At 42.2% G+C, this 24,099-nt stretch overlaps 1 protein-coding gene and 1 pseudogene across 2 annotated transcripts; both read left to right on the top strand.

The window, feature by feature from the left end:
* The first annotated feature begins 109 nt into the window (after positions 1–109).
* On the top strand, positions 110–22,212 carry MTO1 (mitochondrial tRNA translation optimization 1). Of its 2 annotated transcripts, XR_010836194.1 has the most exons (14): positions 128–441; positions 594–667; positions 2,565–2,764; positions 2,845–2,962; positions 6,422–6,711; positions 9,268–9,380; positions 9,479–9,669; positions 10,116–10,246; positions 10,873–11,077; positions 11,159–11,330; positions 14,484–14,602; positions 17,743–17,903; positions 19,522–19,957; positions 20,265–22,212. XR_010836194.1 is itself a non-coding variant. In XM_059035954.2 (12 exons), exons 1-12 carry the CDS (start codon positions 225–227, stop codon positions 19,681–19,683), a joined length of 2,079 nt encoding a protein of 692 aa, XP_058891937.1. In that variant the 5' UTR covers positions 110–224; the 3' UTR covers positions 19,684–22,212. The 2 variants fall into 2 exon arrangements, 1 of the variants encoding a protein (XP_058891937.1); XM_059035954.2 differs by lacking the exon at positions 594–667 and having other exon boundaries at positions 110–441; positions 19,522–22,212.
* On the top strand, positions 3,712–5,342 carry LOC131768199 (cyclin-dependent kinase 2-associated protein 1 pseudogene; annotated as a pseudogene).
* Positions 22,213–24,099: the final 1,887 nt, after the last annotated feature.

The raw sequence follows: 24,099 nt of genomic DNA, 5'->3' as shown, positions 1-24,099 counted from the left end.
GAACCATATGGAATCAAACAGCCTCGCGCTCCGCCTGCGCAGCGCCGGGTCTTGTTTCATCAGTAAAGTTTCGCCAAACTGCCAATCAGCGGCGACGCTGGACGTAGACGTGCTACGCTGTTACGTCAGAACAAGATGGCTGCTCCTTGAAGACTTTGTTCTCCTAAATGTTTGCTCCTCGCTCGTGTCAGGCTCAGAGTTAAAGACTCGGCCTTTCTCCAAACATGTTCTTCTTCCGAGGCTGTGGTCGCTGGGTCGCGGCTTCACTCACCAAACAGCACCATCAGTCTTTCCGGTTCAGCGGTGACAGCGCGGCGCCCTGGACTCCGCACTTCGACGTGGTAGTTATCGGCGGAGGACATGCGGGGACCGAAGCCGCTGCCGCCGCCGCTCGATGCGGCTCCCGGACTCTCCTGCTCACGCACCGAGTGGACACCATCGGTGAGTAGCGCGGTGTGGGGCTTGCCCAGGACGCAAGCAGCCAGTGTCCTCCTCCTCCCCCTCACAGTGCCTGATGTGGGCACCCTTTTCCCTCTCTTAAGGCTGATGAGAATCCTGCCGACTGTGGTTTTAGCCTGATTTGTGCTTCGCAGATCAAGCGGGCCCGGGCCAGAGCTCTAAGACTAGGGGCTATTCTGTGGACCGTGGATTGTGCTGCTGCTGAAAAGTAATTAGTGGGGGGGGGGGGGGGTGCGGGGGGCTGTGGGTTGGGGAGAGGGGGTGCTTTGAGAAAAGGGCAAACTGTATAGTGGTTGATACTTTATTTCATTGTTGCCATTTGCCCTTTATTAGCTTGTTGCTTTGGTTAAAGAGTGAATTAGGGCTTCCCTGGTGGCGCAGTGGTTAAAAATCTGCCTGCCAACGCAGGTGACACTGTTGGATCCCTGGATCTGGGAAGATCCCGCATGCCGCGGTGCAACTAAGCCCGTGCCCCACAACTACTGAGCCCAGGTGCCACTGAGCCTGCGCCCTGGAACCCGTGAGCCACAACTACTGAAGCCCCCGCGCCTAGAGCCAGTGCCCCGCAACAAGAGAAGCCACCGCAATGAGAAGCCCGCGCACCGCAACTAGAGAAAACCCGTGCGCAGCAACCAAGACCCAACGCAGCCAAAAATAAAAATATATAAATAAATTAATTAACTTTTTTTTAAAAGTGAATTAACATTATTACTACTCGTTTATTAAATGACCACTGTATTTTTCTCGAGATTTTGTGAAGCCCTTTTGAAGAAGGAGGGTCCTTTTTTATTGAATTCTGTATTCCTACTGAATGTTTATTCCCCACTTTTGTGCTTAGGACGATCCGACAGTGCTTTTTTGCACTTACAGGCTGTAGTTGGACGGCCATAATTTAAGCAAGACTCCTCTCTAGCGTCATCTTAGATACTAGCTAGGACATTATCCTGTAAATTATGCATGCCTATGTCTTTCCTCTTGAATTTTGCTTAAGAGTGAATAGTAACTGAAATGTTAACTGTGCTTTGTGTACTGAAATACTTCTTAAAACAACCATTCAGCTCATAACTGTAGAGAAATATACACTGTTAACAGCGATTCTTTTGGAGCAAGGCTAGATGATTACCCGAGTAAAAACCAGGAATAACAATTTTTAAATGTAATGAGCAAAAAAGTATTGAACTAAGATGATCATTAAATAGTATAAGTAATGTAATTCTGTCAAGAATAAAGGAATTCCCATCAAAACCCATATTCATTAAGTAGTCATTAATATCCTATAAAAATACCCATTGTATTTATACAATACAATAGGACCTAAAGTTTCTTTTTAAATAAATAGATTTCAGAGATATTTTAATAACTCTTATATTAATAGATGAGCTTAGTAAATGACAATTCTATCTTAAAATTAAAGTCTCATTTTTTTTAAGGTAATTTGATGTCGTAGAGTATCAAGTATTTCTGCTTGTACTGAGAAAGACAGCTTTGGCTGACAAAGTTGAACTTCTGTAAGAATACAGAATGCAGGAATTGTCCTTTCAATTCAGTCATATCATCTGCTAATAATGAAGTCAGAGACAGAAAATCTTTTATTTTATACTAACCTGGAAAATAATGCTTTTCGACAAACTATTTTTTGGCATTCATGACAAAAGAGAAAAGTCTTCTGACACTAAATCAGACACTGGCAAGTAGGATTACCAATGATTACTTTAGATCAATAAAGGTTTACCCCTAAACTGAATTTAGGTCATACTCCCCAAACAAAGCCTCATAGGGAATAGTGTTTACCTAAATAAGTAGTGATTCTGTGTCAAAGGAAGGAGGTACACAATTATGCAAACTATAGAGTCCAAAAATAAGATGGTACAGAATGTGAGCTTCGTTGTCAAAATGAAAGGAGAAGTATGATTTTTTATACAGTTTCCTCGAATGCAGGGGAATTCTTAACCACTGTGCCACCAGGAAGTCCCGCCCAGAATAACTCTTGCATCCTGTTGGAACTCCGGCATTTTTAGTGTTTGCTTCAAGTTCTTTTATTTTATCAAGACTCACTATATGCAAGATGCTCATATATTTATTTTGTTTATGTCTGTTCTCTTTAGGTCAGATGTCCTGTAATCCTTCCTTTGGTGGCATTGGAAAAGGGCATTTAATGAGAGAAGTTGATGCCTTGGATGGCCTGTGTTCTCGAATCTGTGACCAGTCTGGTGTACATTACAAAGTATTAAACCGGCGCAAGGGACCAGCTGTTTGGGGTCTGAGAGCTCAAATTGATAGGAAACTTTATAAACAGAACATGCAGGTAAGAACAGGGCATGAAAACAGGAAAGATTGTAGTGATTGTTTAACTGTTATGTTTCAGCTTGCATTCTGTTTTGACAGAAAGAAATCCTAAATACACCACTGCTTACTGTTCAGGAGGGAGCTGTAGAAGATCTCATTCTTACAGAACCAGAGCCTGAGCACACTGGAAAATATCGTGTCAGTGGTGTTGTTTTGGGTATGTCCTGCTTATAGATGATAATAGTATCAAACTCCATGTGAGAAATTTATTTTGAGCAGAGTATGGAGATGGTTTGCTTATTCTAGGAAATTGTTGTGTTTTCTGTTCATACATGAGGAGAACTGTATAAAAAATCATACTTCTCCTTTCATTTTGACAACGAAGCTCACATTCTGCACCATCTTATTTTCGGACTCTGTAGCTTGCATAATTGTATTTTCCTCTTGGTATTTCTTATTTCTGACTTTAGATATTTTTAATTTATATTTTATAGGATTATTATATATGTTTTTTATTTGAGTTACGTATTAATTTTTAAATTAAAATAACACATGCATGTAATTTTTACAAAAATCAAATAGAATTTAAGTTTGTATGGAAAAACAATTTATCTCTATTATCTCCCTCTACAGACTTAACCACTTAAACATTGACTGGAAGATTAGTATGTGCACAGTTAATTTTATTGCTTGGGCAACTATATAGTCTGGTGATTAGGGATTGAACTGGCCTTTTTGTTGGTAACTCCCAAACATCTATGTCTCTTAGTCCTCAGGCGAAGAATCGATCTTCTGCCAGGGTACTGGACTGTTGGCGCCTGCTAGCATTCTAGGAACAAAATGGTAGGAGGGGCTGTGCTGAAGAATCTCAGTCATTTAAAATACAGAGATTAACTTATTTTCCCTATTTTAAAATTAATTTTTATTATACATTTATTAGTTTTTTTTGAATGAGGAATACATATAATGGTAAACGGTTTAAAGGAGATGAAAGAAGGTAGAATGAAAAGGTGGACTGTCATCTTGTGCCCCAGGCAGCCAGTTTCCTTCCTCGGGAGCATTACTCGTCTCTGGTGTGGTCTTTCTGTGTGTGTGTTTATATTTCCCTCCAACACACATAGCAGTAGCATATTGCACACACTATTCTGTACTTTTTTTTTTTTTTAACCACTTAATCTGTGTTTGGTTTTCTTTGCTTTAGGGAGGTATGTTTCTTTCTTAAAAGTTCATGTTTTTGTTCTGTGATTACCTTAGTAACTATGATTTTGTATAATATACTTAATCTTCTTTTTCATCTGTCAGTTTACTGACTTCCCTATGCTGAACAGTTACTAGTTTTATTTTCATTTCCCTTTCTCTCCCCTGCATCCTTTCCCCTCCAGATTTGATGATTATATTGTTTGATTAGTGTAAGGTAGATCTGTCTGCAGGCAAACCTTTATATGCAGATTTCAACTCTTTCTCTCATTTTCAGCCCCCTAGCTTCATCCCTTCATTTCTTATATTCAGTCCTCCAGTTTCTGAGCCTTTGCACGGCAAGTTGCTTCAGTGTCATCAGTATGTTCTCTTCAGGTTCTTGAGTTAAGGCCTTCTCCCCTCTGCTAAATCAGTTTTCACTCTTCCAACCACTTTTTTAAAATTTAATTTTATATTGGAGTATAGTTGATTTACAATATTGTGTTAGTTTCAGGGGTACAGCAAAGTGATTCAGTTATACATATACATATATCCACTCTTTTTCAGATTCTTTTCCCCTGTAGGTTATTACAGAATATTGAGTAGAGTTCCATGTGCTATACTATACAGTAGGCCCTTGTTGATTATCTAGTTTATATGTAGTGTGAATAGGTTAATCCCAAACTCCCTCCCCACTGCAACCACTTTCTATCTTCTGAAAATATTTTGAAATTTCTCATCTTTTGACAAGTTCTTTTCCATTACTTGTCCTGTGGTTTTATATCTTTTTTGCCCCTTTATCTCATTTTCTTGGAGTTTCAAGAGGGAGAAAAAATCATGTGAAGTGGTCTGCCATATTTAACCAGAAGTCTAAAATTAATTAATTTAAAAAATTAAGTGAGAACAACAGAAAGTGTGTGGGAGCTGGGCGGGCGCGCGGACGCCAGGGCCGGGCCCCGCTGCTTGACCGCGCACGTGCCCGCCGCCTCCCTCGGCGCCTCTGGGAGCGTCCACCCGCCCTCCACCAGTCTTCCCAGTACCGCCAGCTGCTGAGTGACTATGGGCCGCCATCTCTAGGCTACGCCCAGGGAACTGGGAAGAACCAGGTGCCCCAGAGCAAACACGCGGAGCTGCTGGCCATCATCGAAGAGCTGGGGAGAGAGGTCAGGCCCCCCTCCGCGGGCAGCAGGAGCGCGATGGAGAGCCTGAAACGCGGCGTCATCCACGCGCGAGGGTTGGTGGTGCGGGAGTGCTTGGCTGAAACGGAACGGAAGGCCGGGTCCTAGCTGCCTCGTGAGCCTGGAAGGTTTTTTTGTCTTCTTCCGAGAGGAGAAGTTACAGGTCTTCTCCCCTGTTAGGATGAAACTTTGTTTTCAAAATGGTAACAGTTTTGTTTCTCCTCCCCCCGCCCCTCCCGTGGTTCACCAGCCTCCGAATCTACAGCCTGTAAGATTGAGGAAAGATTTTGCAGTTGATTGGGAGTTACATTTTAAATAGTGAGGAAATACCCAGGTGTTTGTTGTTGTCTTTTAAAGCACTGATTCAAAAGAGGCACGTTAAAATTACCTATGTTACAGCAAACTAGTTTGCCTCCAAGATACTAGTGTCTCGCTCTCCTCTTTTTTTTTTGGCCTCTCACTGCCGTGGCCGCTCCCGTCGCGGAACACAGGCTCCAGACGCGCAGGCTCAGCGGCCATGGCTCATGGGCCCAGCCGCTCCGCGGCATGTGGGATCTTCTCAGACCGGGGCACGAACCCGCGTCCCCTGCATCGGCAGGCGGACTCCCAACCAATGCGCCACCAGGGAAGCCCTCGCTCTCCTCTTTTGAATACATTTATGTTACCCTCATTGTTCTTTGTTCCTTTTCGTAAGCTGATACAACTTGAAGGGCTTTTTTCGTAGTGCGGACTTGACAGCACCCATAACTAGTAGCTGGTCCCCTCGTTTCCCATACACTATAGATTCTGCTTAATGTAATTTCTTTTTTGCTTAAGCATTTGCATGACTATTAGTGCTTTGAAGTCAATTTTTTAAATGCACAAGTTATAAATACAGAAGAAAGAGCAACCTCCCAAACCAAACCTAACAAGGATCCCGAAATTTTTCCTGAGACTGTATGTAGATTTCAGTTCTGCCTTTCCTGTAAGTTGATACAAACATCTGGAAGAGAATGGAACTGTTTGCATCTTTTTATTATTACTCGATGTAATAAGGCTTATTTTCATTAACAGCTTGTAAAAAAAAGAAAGCAAAATTACCTGAGACTATTCAGTGCTGACAAGATTTTAGGAACATGTGTATTGGTGAGAATACATTATGCTCTCCATCCCAGCTTTCTCGGATTCTTGAGATTGATAACATATAGGCTTCTTACTGATTTAAAATATTTTTCTAGTTTCTATAAAGACAAAATTTTTCTGTAGTTTTACTATAAAATAGTCACGTTCCAATTCGATCCATGGTGACAATTAGAACCTGAGTTTTGTTTTCTATCCTTTAGGGGATGGAAGTACAGTGTATGCGGAGAGTGTGGTTCTAACTACTGGGACGTTTCTGAGAGGCATGATTGTAATTGGATTGGAGATGCATCCAGCAGGACGTTTAGGGGATCAGCCTTCCATAGGGTTGGCTCAGACTCTGGAGAAGTTGGGGTTTGTGGTGGGAAGATTGAAGACTGGGACTCCGCCCCGGATCGCCAAAGAATCCATTAATTTCAGTATTCTAAACAAGCAGACACCAGATAATCCATCCATACCGTTCAGCTTTATCAATGAGACAGTGTGGATCAAGGTGAGATAATTTATGAAAATCTGACTTTAAACAGAGGATAGACTAACGCTTTTTTTCTTTTTCTTTTTTTTTTTTTTTTGGTAGCAATTCACTTTTCATCACTATTACTTAGTGTGCAAAAGGGATCTTTAAAAGGATTAGCTGATTTGGCTACTTGGGTGTTTCCCCATAAATTCTTAAATTTCATTACTTTGATAACTTTGCCTATTTAAACTTTTTGAAATAATTTCAGAAAAGTTTTAAGACTGTGAAACTCCTATAAACGATTGTAATTCACCCATTGTTAATATTTTGCCCTCTCTCCACATATAGAGACATAGATACATGTATATATTTAATGTATAAAACAATAATATACACATTTATTTTAAATTTATTTATTTTTGGTTGCATTGGGTCTTTGTTGCTGCACACGGGCTTTCTCTAGTTGCGGCGAGTGGGGGCTATTCATTGAGGTGCGCAGGCTTCTCATTGCAGTGGCTTCTCGTTGCAGAGCACAGACTCTAGGCGTGCAGGCTCAGTAGTTGTGGCGCACGGGCTGAGTTGCTCCGTGGCATGTGGGATCTTCCTGGACCAGGGCTCGAATGCCTGTCCCCTGCATTGGTAGGTGGATTCTTAACCACTGCGCCACCAGGGGAGCCCCCCACATTTATTTTTATTCTTTTTTCTTCTCCAGAAATATTTAAAAGTTACAGAGATTATGACCCTTTACCTCGAAATACTTCAGTCTGCATCTCATCACTGTTGTGGCCTCTCCAGTTGCGGAGCACAGGCTCCGGACACGCAGGCTCAGCAGCCATGGCTCACGGGCCCATCCGCTCCGTGGCACGTGGGATCTTCCCAGACCGGGGCACGAACCCGTGTCCCCTGCATTGGCAGGCGGACTCTCAACCACTGTGCCACCAGGGAAGCCCTTTTTTAAAAAAAAATAAAATTATTTATTCATTTATTTTTGTCTGTGTTGGGTCTTCATTGCTGCACACAGGTTTTCTTTAGTTGCAGCAAGCAAGGGCTACTCTTCGTTGCAGTGCACGGGCTTCACATTGCAGTGGCTTCTCTTGCTGTGGAGCACGGGCTCTAGGTGCGCGGGCTTCAGTAGTTGTGGCTCGCAGGCTTCAGTAGTTGTGGCTCATGGGCTCTAGAGAGCAGGTTCAGTAGTGGCGCATGGACTTAGTTGCTCCGCAGCATGTGGGATCTTCCCGGAACAGGGCTCGAACCCATGTCCCCTGCACTGGCAGGCGGATTCTTAACCACTGCGCCGCCAGGGAAGTCCCGGTTCCTCAGTCTTAAATGGCACTGATACTTTTGAAGATACAGGCTACTTCTACCTATCCTTTGAGTTTAAAAAACAAAAAACTGTATATTGTGTGTTTAGAATTAAGGGCTAATATTTGATGGTACTAGTTTCTGATGAGTGTTACCCTGATGAGTGGCTCCAAGTGTTGTTGAGCAAGTGACTTTTATATTTTTACTTTGGTAAAATGTAAATCATGATGATACTTTCCTAGTGTGTATATTTTTAAACTTTCTGTTTTTTAGTTTTGTTTTTTATTTTTGGTCATGCCACATAGCTCGTGGGATCTCAGTTCCCTGACTGGGGATTGAACTCGTGCCTCCTGCAGTGGCAGCATGGAGTCCTAACCACTGGACCACTAAGGAATTCCCTGTTCTGACATTCCTGGTTCATTTTCCTCAATACTTTGTTCTTGCTGAGTTTTAAAGCAACAATCAGACATCACATCATTTCACTCAGATACACTTTGGTACATGTCTTTAACAAATAAGGACTCTGTAAAAATCGACACAGTACTATTGTCACACATAGCAGAACTTAATTTCTTAACAACATCTGATATTCAGTGCTCAGTTTTCCCTAGGTTTTTTTTTTTTTTTTTTTTGTGGTATGCGGGCCTCTCACTGTTGTGGCCTCTCCTGTCGCAGAGCACAGGCTCCGGACGCGCAGGCTCAGCGGCCATGGCTCACGGGCCCAGCCGCTCCGCGGCATGTGGGATCTTCCCGGACCGGGGCTCGAACCCGTGTCCCCTGCATTGGCAGGCGGACTCCCAACCACTGCACCACCAGGGAAGCCCCTTAGTTTTTATAGTTGTTTTTAAATGTTTATTTAAAATGTTTTTTTTTTTTACAGTTGTTTTATTTGAAGAACCAAATGAGGTCCATACATGACTTTGGATAATGTGTCTTATAATAGTTCCCCTCTTTTTTTTTTTTTTTTTACATTTATATGTGGAAGAAACCAAGTCATTTCTTTTCTGAAGTTTCCTACATTCTAGATTTGTCTGATTTCAACCCTCTGGTGCCTTAAACATGTTCCTGCATCCTCTATATTTCCTGTAAACTGTTGATCTGGAGGCTTGCGTAAATTTAGGTTCATCTTTTGGGTTGTTTTTAGTAAGCATACTTCACCATTAGCATTTGGCATTATGCATAGATTTAAGGTCTATAAAAGTGAGTGCATATCATGTGTGGCATTTATTTGAATAAGAGGCAAACTAATAGAGAGGCAAAACAATGTTGTAACTAGTTCCTGTGTTTTAGCCAGAAGATCAGCTGCCATGTTACTTGACTCACACCAACCCTCAAGTGGATGAGATTGTCCTTGAGAACCTTCACCTTAACTGTCACGTTAAGGAAAGTACAAGAGGACCCCGGTAAGGACAAAATATCAGTGCTCAATTACTGTAAGGAACAACGTCAACCCTCTGTTGTTTGTTTTATTAAATTTTTAAACTTCAATGTCCTTTTCTAGATACTGTCCCTCTATTGAATCAAAGGTTTTGCGTTTTCCAAACCGTTTACATCAGGTTTGGTTGGAACCTGAAGGAATGGATTCTGACCTCATCTACCCCCAAGGGTTATCTGTGACACTACCAGCTGAATTACAAGAGAAAATGATCACATGCATCAGAGGCTTGGAGAAAGCTAAAGTGATTCAGCCAGGTAAAGAGAATGCCAAGTGCCCTTAAGTGTGAGCTCAGCATTGCTTTGCAGATGGTGAGGAGATCTTAGCCACAGTCATGATTGCTTAGAGCCTCAGAACACAAAGCCCAACACCTGTGCATTTAAAATAGTCTTCGGGCTTCCCTGGTGGCGCATTGGTTGAGTCCGCCTGCCGATGCAGGGGACCACGGGTTCGTGCCCCGGTCCGGGAAGGTCTCACATGCCGCGGAGCGGCTGGGCCCGCGAGCCATGGCCGCTGAGCCTGCGTGTCCGGAGCCTGTGCTCCGCAACGGGAGAGGCCACAACAGTGAGAGGCCCGCGTACCGCAAAAACAAAAAAAAATAGTCTTCATTTTTAAAGAGTAATTAATGATAATCTTTGCATCTCTACCTTGAGGCAAATCCAGCACTGTTTTTATTATTTTTTACCATTTATTCTTTGGCTAGGCTATGGTGTTCAGTATGATTACTTGGACCCCCGTCAGATCACTCCTTCTCTCGAGACTCATTTGGTGCAGCGGCTCTTCTTTGCCGGACAGATAAATGGCACTACTGGTTATGAGGAAGCTGCAGCTCAAGTAAGAGATTGTTCAGATGTTACTGAACAGAAAAGGACTATTTAACTGGTGTTCCTCCTCTTGATGTCTTATGATAGCTATATAGAGATTAGATATAACTCATAACTACAATAGAAGACTTATTCTGTTTCAGAGTATACAACAGGATTTTAAAAACACTGTGCCTTTATTACTCTTTTCTGAGCTCCTAGATCCAATAGCATATTTCAATTACACTTATTATATTGCTTCTGAAATTAAAAAAAAAATTTAGTTCTTTTAAACTAACTTTATTGAAAATTACCCTATTATTATTCCTTTTTCAGCAGAAAGTTATGTTACTGTTACTTGTAAGTAGGAAAATGCTAAAAAAGTCTTACAAGTGGATTTTTTAAAAAAAGATTAGCCCACCTAGGTTTATCAGGAATATTAGATATCTTTGAAAACAATGAATCATAGCATTCTAAACTGGTACATTACCCATATTCTGTTTCTGAATATGGACCACATTTTCTGTCTTTGTTCTGTCCCTGCTGAGCAGGGCCTGCTTTCTCACTCCCTGAGCCATTATTTCCAGGTAGTATCTGAATAGGATAGCTCTTTGTTCAGTTCATAATGGCCTTTTAAACATTTCAGTCCTCTCGTAGGGTGTGATAGCTGGAATCAATGCAAGTCTTCGGGTCAGACACAAGCCTCCTTTTGTCATTAGCCGAACAGAAGGCTACATAGGAGTCTTGATTGATGACCTCACCACGCTGGGTACCAACGAACCATACCGCATGTTTACCAGCCGAGCTGAGTTCCGCTTGTCACTGCGTCCTGATAACGCCGACAGCAGGCTCACGTTCCGAGGTAACTCTTCACTGAGTCTTGCAACCAGATTTCCTCTCCTTTAAGACCTCTTTCATTATAGTCTCTCCCTCCCCCTTCTAGGGTACAAGGAAGCTGGTTGTGTGTCCCAACAACGATATGAAAGAGCTACGTGGATGAAGTCTTCTTTAGAAGAAGGCATTTCTGTGCTAAAATCCATTGAGTTTCCAAGTTCTAAGTGGAAAAACTTAATCCCAGAGGCTTCTATAAGTATTGGTAAAAGTCTACCTCTCAGGTATGCATTTTTAATGTAGACCTTTCTTACTTTTTTTTTTTTTTTTTTTTTTTTTGCGGTACGAGGGCCTCTCACCGTTGTGGCCTCTCCCGTTGCGGAGCACAGGCTCTGGATGTGCAGGCTCAGCGGCCGTGGCTCACGGGCCCAGCCGCTCCGCGGCACGTGGGATCCTCCCGAACCGGGGCACGAACCCGCGTCCCCTGCATCAGCAGGTGGACTTTCAACCACTGCGCCACCAGGGAAGCCCCCTTTCTTACTTTTTAAAGAAAAATGAAATAATTTCAGAGAGATATTACCTATAAGTTCCCTACCTGCACATTTTAAATGAATGCAGCTATTACATTTGATTCTTTTCAGAATCCTTTAGATGTAACTTATTTCTTTATTCACTAATGACAATATATATGATTCTAAATTACTTTCATTTTTTATTTAATTTCTCTGTGGCTCCCATTGAGTTCTTCAGGCTTGCCTAAGATTTAGGGGGTACAAACTAAGAAATAGAGTGATCTGCGTTCTTTTTTAGGCAGGGAGCAATTGGAGTGGTCTCATCTTGCCTGTGAGGTGTAGCAGGGAAACTTTGATTAAGCGTAGTGTTATAAATTCTTTGGACTTACTTGAAGAGTCCCTTGCTACATTTTAGGGTTCTTTTTGTCCTTGTTTTTACCATTCTGGTTATATGGACTCTAAGTCTAAAGGGCATTAATATAGAGCTTTTTTGCCTCAGAGGTGTGTTCCTAAAAACCTTGCATAATTCAAAATCTGCATCTTTCACCACTGCTTTTTCCCATTTAAAAAATGTAAGCTAATCGGGGGTGTGCGGTGCTCAGGAGGCATAAACCTACAATCATCGTATCTTAGAAGCACACATGCTGGCTTGATCTTGCAACTGTGTCTCCAGTATGTTTCTCCTTTATAGTTTTCCTTTATTTCCAACCCCTGTTTTCCTTGTGAGGGATTCTGTGGACTTAAAGGTATACCCATTTTAATGCCACTTTTTATTATCTCTAATCTTTCCAAGTGCTCTCCCCTTAACTAACAGCCAGACATAGCATGTCTTTGTTTGGCTTTCATGTCATCACAGTGTTCTATCATTTACAATTTCTGTTCCCCAATTTTCATTTTCACAGGAATTTCCCAAAGCACTGGCACCATGGTTAGAGAATAGTAAGCAGGTTTTTAGTTACAGTAACAGTAAGTAAGAAATAACCTGCAGAGTAGTCACCCAAACCAGAGGATCTCATTCACAGGAAAGACAGCCTGGTTCACAAATAAGGGTGCTGGATTTATTTGTTTACCAGCTAAGTGGTACCAGGAGATGGTAGTAGTATAAACATAGTTTTATAATTCGCTCAGTTGTCCAGCTATTTCTTTGTGTAAATTTAAGAGGGTTCACATTATTTCAAACTTTGCAAAAGAATTTATAACGTTATGCTTTGTTTAGATCAAATATTGCACTATTTCAAATTTTATATAATTAGAATTTGCATTCCGTGTGACTAATGTGGATTGAGGTCATAGTGAGAGTATGGGAAGTGATTGTTTTCAACACAGTTTAAAATGCGAATCAATGAATAAAAATATGAAAAAGGAGGCTGTCAGTTTTATGTTTTTACCTGACTAATGCCATGAGTAGCCATTTTGTTAAGGTGATTTTTTTTAAAAACAGTAATTTGGCCAAATGCTTTCCTTGTTATTCACGTGTCTTTCATTTCAGAAGGAAGCGGTGACAGTGATGGGGCCTCATGTTGATTTCAGCAGAATATTTATAGTCTAGGATTCAGCCTCCCTAAAAGAACCCACTTTATCAGTTCCTAGATATGTAAAGCTGAAAAGATAGAAACTTGGGCAGAGGACACGTGTTGCATCTGCAGCACACATGGCGGGCTCTGTGCCGGCCGTGAGAAGTTGAACTGGACTTGGAGCTGGCATTTTGACAGAAGAGACAGGTGCACACACATCTGTCATGATGACAGGGAAACGCATTGACCTGCCAGGTAGCGCAGAAACCGTCTCTTGTGTTCTGTGGAAGTGTGCCAGCTGTCCTTCTGTGCCAGGTCTCTGCACCCTGAGGCTTAGGCTTCATTCAAAGCTGCTCTTGAAGTTTGGGCCCGCAAACAGCTCCAAGCCTTACAAACAAATTATTTAAAACTTTTTAAAAGTTAAATGGTCACAGGCTTTTCTTTGAGGTCACGACCCTGTGAGATTCCACGGTAGCTGTTTTTTGGGTTAGTCGTTAGAAGGTGTGTTCCAGCATGTTCTATAATGTCTGAAAGGACAGCCGCTTTCCCATTGGAGTTTAGGGTTATTTGGTTTCATCCTAGCTCATCTGAAATTAGTTGACACAGGAGTCATTTCGTGGAGCACAGCAGAGCTGACAGGCTCCTTGTGGAGAGAGGGTGTCTGGCCTTTCCTAGGCCGTCTGAGGAAGAGATGGGTGAGTCAGGCATCTGTAGAGGGTGGTTACGCATGACCCTGGTGATAGGATGAGCTGTAAAGAAGGCATCTAGGAGGCCTCGAAGAACTTGGGACCCCAGGATGGGCAGAGCTGACTTTCTGTTGCCTAGATAATTAATTGGCTTAATTGGTTTTGGATGGACAGAGTTGATCAAAAAAGCAGTCTATTAAAAGAGAGAAAGATCTAAGTAAACAAAAATAAGATTAAGGCAGTAAATTTAGGGAAGCTGTGCAGATCAGTGAGGCCTTGTGAGAACCAAACAAAATGAGAAGGAAACTGCAGATGTTTTGCAATCTTGGAGCGAGCAGGAGATCTTCAGCTGGTCCCGAGCACACGTGCATTCACAGGACGTGGGCTCAATGTGACTTAGATGTAAATTCTTACGGAGTTCAGTCAAACCGTTGTTGTCAGAGGATGCTCTGTCCTTACAAGAAAGGGAGGACAAATAGATCATTGCAGTGCTGTCAGCAACTTACCCCTCATGATGAAGGGAGTTGAGGAGAACCACATGCTGACCTTCTTGGGGTCCTACTGTGCTGCAGTTGCTGCTGCGTTTGCCCGCTGTACTTGGGAAGAATTTGAAATACATTGATATTATTTATTCTGAGACTTGTATTATTTTCAGGGAATCTTGTTCTTAATCTGCTTGATACAGTATGGATCCCTGTGTTAATGAAACTTCTGTGAATTTGTAGAGCTCTCGATGTTCTGAAGTATGAGGAAGTTGACACAGAGTTGTTGGCCAAGGCTGTTCCAGAGCCCTTGAAGAAGTACACCAAATGTAGAGAGCTCGCCGAAAGACTGAAAATAGAAGGTAGAAAATGCTTTTTTACTTAGGATGTCTGTTCTCCTTCCCTTCCGTGCAAATTGTGAATGGATGGCAGATCCACAAAGAGCTCTCTGTCAAGAGGAGCCCTTATTACCATAGGACCAGCATCATCTTAGGCTCTGACCACTCAGAGTGGGGTTCCCAGATAGCATTGCAACATGTGGGGAGCATGGTACAGATGCAAAATCTCAGGCTCCAGCCCAGACCCACTGAGTGAGCATCTGCTTTTTAACAAGATCCCTACATGATTTGTGTGTATATTTCATTTTTGGGAAGTGCTACTGTAGAGCTCTCCTTTAAAAAAAAACAACAAAAAAACCCCCATTTTTTTTCTTTTGAACTTCTTTTTTTTTACATCCCCCTTCTTTTTCTTTAGATTTTTTTTTCCCTCCTCCACCCTGCTCCTAAATTATAAGATCTAATGCAAACATGATCGAGGTGTGTTCCAGACTTGTAAACTTGCCTGTTGTAAGAAAGTTAATCTTTGTTATTTTTAAATATTTATTAATTTATTATTAATTCACTTATTTTGGCTGAACCAGGTCTTAGTTGTGGCATGTGGGATCTTTAGTTGCAGCATGTGGAATTCTTTAGTTGCAGCATGTGAACTCAATAAGTTGTGGCATGCGTGCGGGATCTAGTGCCCCGACCAGGGATCGAACCCGGGCCCCCTGCACTGGGAGTGCAGTGTCTTATCCACTGGACCACCAGGGTTGTCCCTACATTTTCCCCATTTTAATGTTCTAATAATGAGAAAAATAATGCTATCTTTGGCTTTGACAATATATTGAAATACTCTTCCATTAACAAGTACTTAACTTTGTGTCAGGCAAAGAAATCCACAGTCTGCCCTTGCACATTATTATAACATTTGGTGTTCTCTCCTACTCTTTGTCAATATATTTGTCAATATAATGACCATCAAAGTCACATGTGACTTTTGGAGTTGCACTGCATTTTTAAAAAGTTTTTCTTTATTTAAAAAAATCTTAAACAAATACTGAGAATAACATTAGCTTCTGCATTGTGATAGATTTTTTTTTTCCTCCGGTGGAAAATTATGTGGAGAAAGAGGCAGGGAAGAGAATGAGATGGGGAGAAGGGTAGGAAAAGCAGGGTAATGATGGATCGTTCAAACAGGAAAGGACTTGAAGCTCCTTGGGGACCAGCGAAGGTGGTAAGAATGCTGCATTCCTTCTAGCAGTGCTAATTTTCTTTCCGTTCCAGAGGGGTCTGTCACCTTGCTGTACTTTGGCTGCATATATAGGATGACCCAAGTGCCTCCTATCATTCTTCCACATGACCAGACCCTAATCATTTGCTGATGTGTAAGAAGTATTTGTTAACCTTATATCTCAACATCATGACCTTTCTATTGAGTAAAAATTACTTTATTGAACATTTAGGCTGTTAGCATCTGGCTGTTATACTTTAAACTTGGTTTGCAGTCTTGTTTTGTCCAATAAATCATCCAGAATAATTATCTTTAACTTGTTTATAGGAAACCCTGACTTGAGCCATGGAGTAGCTACTGTTTTGCCTTGTTCTTTAAAGACTCTGGCATATATAAAGACTAATTTACATTCATGGCTTAAAAGAAACTACACTAAGTTAAAAAATAATACGTATCAGTGGTTTGCAAATCACTGCCTGGATCCTCCACTAGACAAGTTTCTTCAAGAAACTGCGAGGCAGAAATTAGTTTCAGATTCTTTTTTATAGTTCTCTCTCATGTTCTGCTGTGTACATATTTGAAAGATTAAATATATCTTTAACATCTACATTACCTCTTCATTTATATTCTGTGATCCTATAAAGTCTATTCATGAGTCATAAAATTTCATTACAGTTTGTTGTACTAATTTGTTATATATTGTGTTAATCACATGCATTATTTCATTTGATACTTAAAAGTGTCCTATGAAGGAGAGTGGTTAGCATTATGTCTTAATCTTACAGATAAGTAAGTGATAACTTGCCCAGCCTCACACAGTTGGGGAGTGTGGCAGAGCTAGGGTTTGAACCTGGCGTGTCCGACTGTAAGGCCTGTGCACCTCGCAACGACCCTTTGTTGTCATACAGACCATCGCAAGTCCTCCGGGTCATCCCTTCACATTTCTAGATAAAGCAGCTGAGGCCCAGAAGGATAATGATGTGTCCGTAGTTAGAGGGCAGTTTATTGGCAGAGCCAGGCTCAGAGCTGAGATTTTCTGGCTGCCAGTCAAGTGATGGAAGCAGATACTGCCAGAACCTTTAGGGAAGACTTGCTTTCTTAAACAGGACAGAATGACCACCTCAATTTAGGTTTTAAAACAGGTTTTGGATTTATTTTTCTAAGAACAGAATAATTGCTGAATTATCTTCCTAACTTCTGAATAACACCTTAGTTAAATTATTTTATCACCTAAGAAGATTTACTTTTTAAAATTATAGCTTTATATGGATATAATTCAGAAAACCATCTTCTTGGAGAAACATCTTTTAAAAAAATATTTATTAATTTATTTATTTATGGCTGTGTTGGGTCTTTGTTGCTGCATGCGGGCTTTCTTTAGTTGTGGCGAGCGGGGCGGGCTTCTCATTGCAGTGGCTTCTCTTGTTGCGGAGCATGGGCTCTAGGCGCACAGGCTTCAGTAGTTGTGGCTCGCGGACTCTAGAGCGCAGGCTCAGTAGTTGTGGCTCACGGGCTTAGTTGCTCCACGGCATGTGGGATCTTCCCGGACCAGGGCTCGAACCTGTGTCCCCTGCATTGGCAGGTGGATTCTTAACCACTGCGCCATCAGGGAAGCCCTTGGAGAAACATCTTTAGGACTTAAAATTCAAACCTACGGCCTATTGAAGGAAATGTTCCACCAAAATTTGTACTGAGAAGGAAAGCAATTTCTTTTTTTACTTTTAATTTTCTAGATCTTTGAAATGAAAAGGACATGGAATAAACTACCATACAGAATGTTGTAGTTAATATGCAAGATACTCCCTCTCTTTATTTTAGCCTCAATGTCCTCATCTGTGAAAGGGAACACCTACCCCACCTGTCTCATGGTACTGAGATCATGTATGCAAAAGCTCTCTGTTAGTTGTTAATGTAATTTGCATATCATAACATAATTAATTTTGTTCACCAGCCACATACGAATCAGTGTTGTTCCATCAGCAACAAGAAATAAAGGAAGTTCAGCGAGATGAAGCTCTCCAACTGCCAAAAGACCTAGATTATTTGACTCTCAGGGATGTGTCTTTGTCCTATGAAGTTCGAGAGAAGCTACATTTCAGTCGCCCACAGACGGTAAGAAAACAGTGGATAGGAACGGTTCATAAAGAGCCAGAGCTTTAATTTTTAAAACCTGGATTTACAGTGGCCACATAACTAATTTTTATTTCATCATAAAAAGCTTAACCTCTTATTTTCATATTCTCTTTGTATGACAGATGTCAGTATGTTTTTATGAGAGATGAAAAAGCTTAGTCTAAATAAGTAACTGGAATTCAAGAATTGGGTTGACTATAATTATCCTCTAGTCCCAACCTTGTGCTAGCTAAACTGTCAATACAAACTTGTATATATGCATGACTTAAAAGAAACTACTTTAGGTTAAAATAGAATATATATCCGTAGTTTTCAAATCACTACTTGGATCCCCGCCCTAGGGATTCCATAGTGTTGTATTGGGAGCCACTAGGAGGAAGAAGGGGGCCAAAGAGGTCCCCCACCCCATGCTCCTGCGTGTGTGTGTGTCTGTCTGTCTGTCTGTGTGTGTTTTGCATTTGCGTGGGTGCATGTGCACCCAGCTGTAAACATCTGGTAAAAACTTCATAGTATATAATATTGGACTTGTAATAACAAATATTTAAAGACTGGTAGGCTGTATTTATTGATTCTGAGATACACATTTTAACATCTCTGAAACTGAGTTGTACCTTAAAAATTGATGGTGTGTCATAGTTTAATGGGCAGTGGGTTGTGTTTGTTTTGGGTTGGGTTTGGGTAACGGTTCATAAAAATAAAGGGGCACTTAACAAAACCACAGTCTGCAAAAATTTTTGAAAAAAGGTTTTTAAAGGGAGGAGTGATTTCATGGTGTTCATGAACTTAACATGGTGTTCTTAGTAAGAGTCATTGTGGAAAGTGGGCAGAGGCTCTAAGTTTTATAACTGTATCCTGTTCATATTGGGTTATGTTTCCGTGGATACTCATGGGCTGCACTGCCCAGTACCATAGCCATTAGCCAAATGCGGCCATTGACATTAATTAAAATTAAATTAAAAATTCAACTCTTCAGTCATAAGTGCTCAGTAGCCACAATGGCCTATTGGGTACCATATTGGACAGTGCATTTTTACTGTGCAAATGTTATAGAAAATTTACATTATCACAGAAAATTGAATTGCATAGAACTAGTCATTGGAGTTCACCTCTTATCCAAAATTCTAAAATACAAAAAGCTCGGACAAACGTTTGCTACAGACTTATTTGGTGGCAAAACAGACCTGAACTGATACGAGGTCTTTATACCACTTGGAGTGAATAATTCATACATTTCACTGTAAAAATATACCACAGAAATGTTACTGAGATTAATTATAGGGTGCTGCCCAACCCACTGCTAGTGATGTTAGATTAGTTTAATGAAGAGAAAAGGTTAGGTACTCTAACATCTGTTAGTTACATGATCTTGGACAACTCATTTTAATGTCTCTGAGCCTCAGTTTCCCGTTTGTAAAATGAAGATATTAATAACCACATTTCTTTTATCTACTTTCTGAGTTATTATGAAGATACATTAAGATAATAGTTTTAAAAATATTTCATAAACTGCAACACACAGATTGTTACCAGGAGGAAAATAGATTTGCTTATAATTGACATAGCTTATTTATGTTTCTCTTGTGGTTTTAATTCCTAGATTGGGGCTGCCAGTCGTATACCTGGAGTGACACCTGCTGCCATCGTCAATCTGCTCAGATTTGTTAAGTCCACTCAGCAAAGACAGGCAGCTATGGATAGATTGCCCAAAACTGATCAACATTTATGTAGTACAGACAAACTTGAAGATAGACAGTTATAGCTTTCCATTCAGAGAAGACTTTTAATCAATACAAGAGTATAGATAGGAGATAAGATGTATTTCTTTTTTTTTTTAGCTTACTATTAGTAACAAAGTTTATTTACCTAGTTAAATCCAATCTATTTTTTTTTTTTTTTTTTTTTTTTGCTGTACGCGGGCCTCTCACTGTTGTGGCCTCTCCCGTTGCGGAGCACAGGCTCCGGACACGCAGGCTCAGCGGCCATGGCTCACGGGCCCAGCCGTTCTGCGGCACGTGGGATCTTCCCGGACCGGGGCACGAACCCGCGTCCCCTGCATCGGCAGGCGGGTTCTCAACCACTGCGCCACCAGGGAAGCCCAATCCAATCTAATCTTAATCGCTCCTGACAATGTACAAAATTCTTTTCTCAAAGTTCCCTTTTTTCACAAACGTTTTATCACTTTTTATATCCATATGATTTGTCCCTTAGTTTTCCCCATCCAGAAACAAACAGCTCTAGGACAAAATTATTATCATTTTTCCTCAACAAAAATATCTCCATTCTTGGGCTTCCCTGGTGGCGCGGTGGTTAAGAATCCTCCTGCCAATGCAGGGGACACAGGTTCAAGCCCTGGTCTAGGAAGATCCCACATGCCACGGAGCATCTAAGCCCATACGCCACAACTACTGAGCCTGCGCTCTAGAGCCTGCGAGCCACAACTGCTGAGCCTATGTGCCACAGCTGCTGAAGCCCATGCACCTAGAGCCAGTGCTCCACAACAAGAGAAGCCACCGCAACGAGAAGCCCACACACCACAAGGAAGAGTAGCCCCCTCTCGCCACAGCTAGAGAAAGCCCGTGAGCAGCAACAAAGACCCAACGCAGCCAAAAATAAGACTAAGTAAAATAAATAATCTCTATTCTTTATACCTTCCCTCGCTGACGATAGATATCCTACTTGCTTTACACAGTGAAATGCTTCCCTTATCATTTTTAGTTGCTTTAATTACATATTACAATTTTTAACCCTTAAAAGCCTTAACAAAACCAAGAAACAAGTAATTGAACTGTTATACCAGCATTTACTAACTGGCAAACTTAAGAACATATTCCATAACCTCTAAAAACATCTTCCTCGTAGCATAATTTCTCTTTAATGTGGTACAAGATACATGTTTAATAAACCCAGACATCTTTTGAAGTTCTACTAATTAACCCAAGTCTGAAGTCGCAGGCAAAGTGGGCTTTGTATTTTAAGGACGTGATAAGAGTTAACTTCCAGTTTTCTCCTAGGCATATTGTTCTCTCAGCGTCAGAATTCTGAAAACAGTATTTCATCAAGCTAGCTTTCTCTAAGTGCACTTCCAACACAAACGGTCCTCAGTGTCAGACACATGTCAGAACCAATTGGCAAAATGCCCAAATAGCACTTCATGCTCAAAAAAGTAGTTTGCCGGGTGCACACCGGTGGACTTAACTCGGTCTTGGAGCTCATCAGCTTGTTTGGAAGTATCTTTCCGTTCCACCAAGGAAAAGCGTACATTGGTAGCCAGTGCTGAGCAGGGGAGAAACAGGGAGGAGCCCCGAAACAAATGGTTTCAACAGCTGCTAGGAACGTCCCCCCGAATCCCCCTCCTGGGGCCAGCGAGCCACGAGCAGCGGCGTCAAGGCAGCGGCTCTGCTCCTCTCCCGTTGCGGAGCACAGGCTCCGGACGCGCAGGCTCAGCGGCCATGGCTCACGGGCCCAGTCGCTCCGCGGCACAAACCCGTGTCCCCTGCATCGGCAGGCGGACTCTCAACCACTGCGCCACCAGGGAAGCCCTATACTCTTTCTTTCAGGTGCTCTAATACTATTAAGTTTGGGCTGTGTTCATCAAAGAGAGATGCGGTGGAACTAAAACTAAACCTGAGAAAAAAAAAATCTCAGCCTGCAAATAGGACTCTGTCGGGACTTCCCTGGCGGTCCAGTGGTTAGGGCTCTGCATTTACACTGCAGTGGGCCTGGGCTGGATCTCTGGTCAGGGAACTAAGATCCCGCAAGCCGTGCAGTGCAGCCAATTGAGTTAAATTATTAAAAAAAATAAGGACTATACAAAATTATCTCACTTAAAGGAATATTTCAAAACAGCCTACCTCCTGGTGCTGGCTGCCGGCCAGAAGCACTATGGACTATGACACCCTAGGAAAAATCAGCTAAAAATGTGACCTTACTTAGTACAGTTCATAGAAATCCCCCAACAATGGTGACAGCCTCCAACAGTGGTTGGCCTTGTGATTTCCAACACCCACCACAGACCACATTGCCTGGTAGTTTGAAAAGCTGGGCTCGTACTAAAGTTCATTTCAACAGGAACACAAAAATTAAAAAGGAAATGACTAAGAAACGGTCCAGTTGTTAAGACTTCGCCTTCCAATGCAGGGGGTGCGGGTTTGATGCCTGGTCAGGGAGCTAAGATCCCACATGCCTTGGGGCCAAAAAAACCATAAAACAGAAGCAATATTGTAACAAACACTTTTAAAATGGTCCACATCAAAACAAAAATCTTTAAAATAAATAAATAAAAATAAAATATTTCGGGCTTCCCTGGTGGCGCAGTGGTTGAGAGTCCGCCTGCCGATGCAGGGGTCACGGGTTCGTGCCCTGGTCCGGGAGGATCCCACGTGCCGCGGAGCGGCTGGGCCCGTGAGCCATGGCCGCTGGGCCTGCGCGTCCGGAGCCTGTGCTCCGCGGCGGGAGGGGCCACGGCAGTGAGAGGCCCGCATACCGCAAAAAAAAAAAAAAATAAAATAAAATAAAATAAAATATTTTGTCATTTTTGAGTTTCAGCCTCGATTGGAATAGCCATGGCTTTTCCCCTTCAGAAATTTCAACTCCTAGGACTTCCCTGGTGGTACAGTGGTTAAGAATCTGTCTGCCAGTGCACGGGACACGGGTTCGAGCCCTGGTCTGGGAAGATCCCACACGCCACGGAACAACTAAGCCCGTGAGCCACAACTACTGAGCCCGCGTGCCACAACTACTGAAGCCCACGTGCCTAGAGCCCGCGCTCCACAGCAAGAGAAGCCACCGCAATGTGAAGCCCGTACACCGCAATGAAGAGTAGCCCCTGCTCGCCGCAACTAGAGAAAGCCCGTGTGCAGCAACGGAGACCCAACGCAGCCATTAATTAATTAATTAAGGGGAAAAAAAAAATTTCAACTCCTAGAAGAATACTCTGTTCAGGAGAACTAGTCAGGGTTCATTCAGAGCTGGCAGAGCTGCTTATGCTGGAAAGCACACAGTGACAATAAACTGTTCCCCAGGCTCCCTCTTCACAATCTCCTGTTGCTCCACCTTAATAGTATCTGTCTTACCTTAACCTCTTATTACCATATAAACCTCTTCAATGCAGGCAACACCAAAGTTACAGACACTCAGGACGTAGCTTTTTTGAATGAATGAATATTACCAAAGGCAAGAGATGGCAAAACTAAAATTTAACTGAATAATTAAATGGGATAAAAAGATTCGATCTGTGGCCGGGTAACTAAGATCCCACATTGCTGCAGGGCAACTAAGCCTGCGTGCCACAACTACTGAGCTCGCACGCCTCAACAAGAGAGCCCGTGTGATGCAAGCTACAGAGCCCAAGCATTCTGGAGCCAGCGCACCACAGCCAGAGAGAGAAAAAAACCCACACACCACAACTAGAGAAAAGCCCACGCACCGCAACAAAAGATCCTGCGTGCTGCAACTAAGACCCCAACGCAGGGCTTCCCTGTGGTGCAGTGGTTAAGAATCCGCCTGCCAATGCACGGGACACGGGTTGAAGCCCTGGTCCGGGAAGATCCCACATGCCACAGAGCAACTAAGCCCATGCACCACAGCTACTGAAGCCCATGTGCTCTAGAGCCCGCGAGCCGCAACTACTGAAGCCCACACGCCTAGAGCCTGTGCTCCACAACAAGAGAAGCCACTGCAATGAGAAGCCCACACACCACAACGAAGAGTAGCCCTTACTCACCGCAACTAGAGAAAGCCCGCATGCAGCAATGAAGACCCAACACAGCCAAAAAATAAATAAATAAAATTTTTAAAAGACCTGATGCAGCCCAAAAAATAAACAAATAAATAAAATATATATAAAAAAAGATTTGACACAAACTAAGAACTGCATACTTTTGTGTTTGCCATTCTGTCTCCCTCATTCTTCTTTCTTCACATCTCTTTAGCTTCATTTCCTCTCTATCTTTCTGTACTGTTATTCCTGCTTTTCACTGCTCCTAATATAATATTAAAGCTTATTTTTTACATTCATTTTAGCTATTAAGCAGAAATTTAGTATTTCCTACTTTAAAAGCTTAAATACACAATCGAGGGAATTCCCTGGCAGTTCAGTGGTTAGGACTCAGTGCTTTCGTTGCCAGGGCCCGGGTTCGATCCCTGGTCCTGAAACAGAAATATAGATCAATGGAAC

This window comes from Kogia breviceps, chromosome 13 (assembly GCF_026419965.1).
Source record: "Kogia breviceps isolate mKogBre1 chromosome 13, mKogBre1 haplotype 1, whole genome shotgun sequence".
In the NCBI taxonomy this organism is placed as follows: Eukaryota; Metazoa; Chordata; class Mammalia; order Artiodactyla; family Physeteridae; genus Kogia; species Kogia breviceps.
This window is presented reverse-complemented; position numbering and strand designations above follow the sequence as displayed.